The following is a 6,080-nucleotide window of genomic DNA, read 5'->3' as shown; positions in this document are numbered from 1 at the left end:
TCACTGGCGTTGGCCGTGAGCTGGAATCGAACTCGGTTCGCCAGGTTCGTAGCTCAGCGCACTAACCACTACACTTCCGCTCCCCACACTATGACCACAAACACACAGCGCTATGGGCCTTGAACAATTCTTAGGATTTAAAAGCGACCGAAATAAAATATACGGACAACTAAAAATGAAAAAATCCATGGCTACGTTTTTTTGGGTTAGATCGCGTAAATATAAATGTGTCGTGAAACCCGCCACCACCCGACACAGCCAATTAGTAATGTTTGTCACGTCAACAAAATGTGCCAAATTAGTTACTAGTTCAGCACTAACCGGTTGTGTCTTGGAGAGTAAACCCGACAACATTTACTATTCAAGTACTGTGACGTTTCGTCTGTGATTACAACCAGCCTCATGAGGCAACAGCCGGAGTTATGAAGACATCCTCCTCCTGTTTCGGTCTTAGATATTTCGTTTCATTGTCGGACTAATGAATGTGGGATCAGCATCATCGGGAGATGACAAAACCATGAGAGACGCTGTGCACGTGACGCCACGTTGCGACAGCACAATAAGGCGGTGGCCACGGGAGGGAGTACAGCAAGTAGGGTTCACGGAGGTTATCTGGCTCGTAAGTTTGTTACGCGTTCATACGTGTGGAGCTTTTTTCCTTCTGCGTTTCCTTTGACACAAAATGTTAAATATATACGTACGGGCTGTACTCGACTTACAAACACAATTCGTTCCTGAGACCCGTTCGTAAGTCGAACCGTGCGTAAGTCGGAACACACAGTAATCTACTGTATTTCAATGCCCACACACACAAACACTCACTTCCAGCACGAGGCTTACTCATTTACATCTTGCGGAGGATTTGCTTAGTCGAACAAATTCGTGCTACGGTTCCATTAGTGTTTTAAGGAAACGTAAAAAAAAATATTTTATGGACATTAAGTGTGGGTGTTCATATGTCGGTTGTTCGTCAGTCGAGGATTGACTGTATTATGAAAAGAAATTGGTCAAACGTCTGGTAGCAGGACCCTCCAAAAAATCCATCTTGCGACTCACCGAGGCTTCCCTGGGTAAATATTCTATTATGCATCATCATCCCCATCATTTCCCTGGGTCCGATCAAATGATCATCACTCGATGGTATAAGACAACAGTGGAATGTCTTATAGATGGGCCCCGGTCATAGAAATATGTAATATCCCATCCCTGGCTCAGGATCACCAATGGAGTTGAGCACCACGCGCCACGCACCACGCCTGTTTGAAACACAGAGGGACATCGATGACCAAATCACTGGCGGTGCTCAAAACCTCGTCACAAAGCTCAGCAAAGGGTTGAGGCTGGCCAGTGCTTCGAATGGGCGAACACCATGCATAGCAGGCGTTACAGGTTGCGGTGGGGCTACACGATGGGTGGTAGGGGGCGAAATCCGTACTGCCATATGCTCCCTGAGTTCACACTAACCCGCACTGACCAGTGTGGTGAAGCATGGTCAAACTACCCTCCCGGACCTGCATGGCACAGGGAGGCTGTCATTCAGCAGCGGATTGACAAAGGGCTGTACGTGCACATGCCTATGATGGGCTAAAGCCATTAAAGTTTATACCTTGGGGGTTGCTGTTATTGCTGAGCCTAATGCAATTACACTCTGCACCATAATGCCTCGTTGTTCACAGCGACACAACAGGGTGACATTGGGAATTGGTCAAAGCGCTGTCCACAATTTTATTGGGATATTCCGGTGGTCAGGCCAGACTGTGTGGGGGTGGAACTCATCTCCGCCGAAAGCGCTGAGCTAGTGATGGAAATTCCACATTATTGTGACGAAGGCAGATTAAATCGTCAGATAGCCACAGTTCACTTCTAACAAGGCGGTGCTCTCCATATTGATGCCAGAGGTCATGGTTGACAGAATGATGCTTACTCTGCAGCCTCTGATGATAATTGAAAAGCTAACAATCGCTGGTCATGAATAGGATGATCATGATAATGGATGCTGGGTGATTATACAATTATACGTAACAGATGTTTTTTTTTGGTTAAATCGCATAAATATAAAAGTGTCGTTAAACCCACCACCACCGGACAGACAATTAGTGAGGTTTGTCACGTAAACAACATTTGGCAATTAGTTACTCGGTTCAGCACGCCGGTGTGTTGGAGAGTAAACCCACGACAACATTTACAATTCAAGTACCGTGATGTTTTACCGGAAATTACAACAACCAGCGTCATCAGGTTTCGGGCCTTGCCCAAAAACTTGACCTGTGTGCTCCTCTTTAGGGCTGTGGTTGGACGAATGTTGATGCTGGATGACGATTGCACATCGTGACACTGATAGTGATGACGACGCAGGCTGGACGATGCTTTTTTCTAATGGTACGATGACAGTTACTCGTTTAGAGGGCACCACGTGGCGAGATGTTAACTGCTTCGCCTGGTATACAGGAGATCGTGGGTTCCATCCTGACCCTTGATGCTTGCATATGTGGAGTTTGCACGTTCTCCCTGTGGTCGCGCGCATTTTTCTCCGTGTCCTCCGGTTTTTCCCTCCACATTTATAAACACCTACTTAAGAGTATTTGGCTGCTATACATTTCCGCATGATAAGCCACTACGTTGAGCTATCATTTGTGGCCAGGTCACTTCTGAAGAAGAGCCGTGTAGCTCAGTGGGACCTGACCTGGTAAAAAGTAACAAAAAAGCTTTTCAATGCACACACTTTTATTTGCACTCAAAAGTAGAATTGGATATGCTGAATAAAAGTGGGTGGCTTGCATAAAGAATGTAAACATATCGAAAGGAAGCCACCCACTTTTAATGAGCACATCAAATCAAATTAATTCCGGGGTAAAAATAATGTATTTTCTACTTTTGAGTGCAAATAAAAGTGCGTGCACTGAAAATCTTGTTTGTTTATCACCTAATAATGTTTATTGTTGTAATTGTTTGTCTCTCGTTAAGAGGAGGGCAGCCACAGCGGCCACTCCGGCGCCATGACGAGCGGCGATAGAAGCGCGCCTCTCATTGGTCGTCGGCTGGCAAGTAACAGGCGCTGTGATTGGACCGTCGTGGGTTAGGCGCGAATATTTGTGATTTTTTTTTAAATGGGGGGGGGTGTGGAATTTACGATTATTAATTGTTAGAATGTATAGTTAAAAACACGATCATTAATTAGTAAAATGTAGTTAAAAACATGATCATTAATTAGTAAAATGTAGTTAAAACACGATCATTAATTAGTAAAATGTAGTTAAAACACGATCATTAATTAGTAAAATGTAGTTAAAACACGATCATTAATTAGTAAAATGTAGTTAAAACACGATCATTAATTAGCAAAATGTAGTTAAAAACACGAATAGCACCACGATGGGCAGGACCTGGGCCGGTTTTTGTTTTAAAATGAAATCTTGAATTGTCACGTGAGGCGACGAGTCTGCGTAGAAAATGTCAGCTCGTTTGGCTTTGTAGATCCGACGATATTGAACGTCAAATATTCCAAAGAATGTAAACAGACAACACGACAAGTTCAATAAAAATGTGTAATAAACAAAAAAAATTGTTTAGTTCATAGTTTAGCACGATGATGGTTACCTCATGAGCAATTGCGTGATAGCATAGCGTGTCAACCCATACGCTTTACACCGTATTCTTGTACAGGGTAATTTAGTTTTCAGGTCCATACGGCGTACAGCCGTTTCAATATGAGCAAAACATTTTTTGGTCTATTTATTTGTGTTTCTCCCTCGTAATGGGACTTTGCAGGATGAAGGTTGAGATTTACAAGGGCACGGGGTGACCAATAATGTCTGAATTGGTCTGTAATAAGGAAGGCACTGATACGTTGTTTACAGGTTTGTGATAGGGCACCTGTGATGGTCGGTGGCGGTTGTGGAGGCGTTGCTAGCGGATGATGACGCTGGATTACATGTGACGGATGACAAGGATGATGACGACTGTGGCGATGGTGAACGTGGAAGCCCGACGATGATTGAATGAGTGCTTAAACGTGACGGCGGCCTAAAAAGGTTGACGAATGATCACATTTTATCATTCTCTGACAGCGATGACGATTTGTGATTGGTGGTATTGTGGCGGTGGCGGCCATTGACGTTGATGATGGCGATTGGTGATCGTTGTGGTAATGGTTGTGGTGGTAATGATGGGGTAGTGGAGTTGGTGGTGGCATCAGTGGCGGTGGTGATTGACGTTGATTACGGTGATTTACTTTTTCCTAAAAGCTTGATGAATGATCATATTAGATCATTGTGACAGCGATGATGATTGGTGGTATGGTGATGGCGGCGGTGGTAGTGGTAGCGGCGTTTGTGGCGGTGACCGTCACGACGTTGCACAGTCGACCGACATCTCCCCTCGACCGCCGCAGGCAAACCGCCGGCGACGGCCGCATGCGCGACAGCGGCACACGTGCATGCTCATCCGTCCACCTCCGTCTGTCCGTCCCCGCGCCCCCAGTTTTACCGATCACGATGAAAGGCAGGCCCAGCAGCGTGGAGTTGTACTTCCCCTCCGTGAGGTTGATGATGCCGGCCGTGGTGAGCGTCGACAGGAAGATGGTGACTACTCCCAGCACGCCGAGCCAGGGCCTCGTGCGCACGGGGTCTCGCATGGAGCAGCACACCGCGGCGGCGATGGTGACGGCGGCCGCGCTGGCTATGAGAAAAGGTCTGCTCGCCACGCTGCTCATCTGGAAATCCTGCCTCAGGGACGACGACGTGAAAGCGTGAAACTGAAGGTCGGGCCCGGCGTCTTCGCTGCCGCCAGCTGTGCCACCGCGGACGCGGCCGCCGCCGCCGCTGGTGGTGGCGTCGGTGCCGCCGCTCTCCTGCATCTTGTCCAAAGTCCTGCAGAAGGCCTCCTCCCACGAGTCGGCCACGAGCTCGTCGGCACGGTCGCGCGTGCTCAGGTAGTAGGTGATCTGCAGCGCCTTGGAGGAGCGCACGACTCCCTTGTCGCTGAGCGACACGTTACCCAGCCGGTGGCCCAAGAAGACCTCGCGGCCCGAGCCCAGGCGCGTCGTCGGGTACGTGGGCCTGAAGCCCGCCGCGCTGCGGTTGCCCGACGTGGAGCGCCGCATCTGCTCGAGCACGTCGACGAGCGCATCCTGCAGGCAGCGGCTCGACGCGTCCAGCGTGCAGATGTGCGCGTAGGTGTAGTTGAAGCCGAGGGCGCTCACGCGCATGCCGAGCACGCCGGCGTGCGCCCGCAGGATCGCGTCGACGGCGGGCGCGTCCAGCACGTCGCGGCCGCTCCGCGAGGTCACCACGAGGCGGCCGTAGCGGCCCGGCGAGTGCAGGTCGGTGAACAGCATGTGCCGCGAGCCGTTGATGGGGAAGAGGCTGTCGACGAGGCGGCGCTCGTGCTTGGCGAGGCTGTGCTGCGGAGCGAACAGCGACTCCATGCTGCCCTCCACCTCGTAGCGACTCAGGCTGGCGCCGAGCAGGACCGAGAGCAGGAGAGGGGCGCTGGCGAAGAAGACCGGGTGCCGGCTCACGAAGAAGCCCAGGCGATTGAAGCATGTCTTGAGGGTGCAGCGCAGGGTCTGGCGCAGCATATCCCTACGGGGAGCGCGGGGAGGCTCCTACTGCGGACCCGGACGTCGGGTGGACCTCCTCCTCCGCCCGCCCGTGTCCTCGCCTCTCCGGCGCTGACATGGGGACGCTTTGTAGCGCCGAGACCACCTTCACGCGCCGATGACGGTGGAGGCGGATGGTGATGACCGTTGATGGAGGAAGTGGAGGTTTACAATGATGATGATCGATGGCGGAGGTGGCGTTGATGATAATGGTGATTGATGGTTGATGTAAGTGGTGGAGGTGGATGAAGATGATTGGTGGTGGAAGTGGAGTTGGTTGTTGATTGATAGTGGAGGGGGCATTCATGATAATGGTCACAAAGGTGGTTGATGATGGTGGTGATTGATGGAGGTGGTTGATTATGATTGATAGTTGAAGTAGAGGATAATGATTGGTTGTGGAGGTAATAATGGCAGTTGATAATAGTGGTGATTGCATGGTCATGATGGAAGTTGTGGTGGTGTTGATGTTTGTGGTGGT

General features: G+C 50.0%; 1 protein-coding gene across 1 annotated transcript in view; it reads right to left on the bottom strand.

Moving 5' to 3' along the window:
* LOC144733449 (patched domain-containing protein 1-like) overlaps nucleotides 1-5,656 on the bottom strand; it is a 68,525-nt gene extending 62,869 nt beyond the window's left edge. Inside the window, exons 1-2 of the mRNA XM_078615356.1 lie at nucleotides 4,854-5,656; nucleotides 4,486-4,778 (exon numbers count right to left, since the gene is read on the bottom strand). Coding sequence (XP_078471482.1) covers nucleotides 4,486-4,778; nucleotides 4,854-5,578 — 1,018 coding nt within the window. The 5' untranslated portion in view covers nucleotides 5,579-5,656. The remainder of the gene's footprint in view (nucleotides 1-4,485; nucleotides 4,779-4,853) is intronic.
* Between the last annotated feature and the right edge of the window lie 424 nt (nucleotides 5,657-6,080).

This window comes from Lampetra planeri, chromosome 47, assembly GCF_965212315.1.
Source record: "Lampetra planeri chromosome 47, kcLamPlan1.2.h2, whole genome shotgun sequence".
NCBI lineage: Eukaryota > Metazoa > Chordata > Hyperoartia > Petromyzontiformes > Petromyzontidae > Lampetra > Lampetra planeri.
Note: the sequence above shows the minus strand (reverse complement) of the source record. Positions and strands in the feature narration are given on the sequence as shown.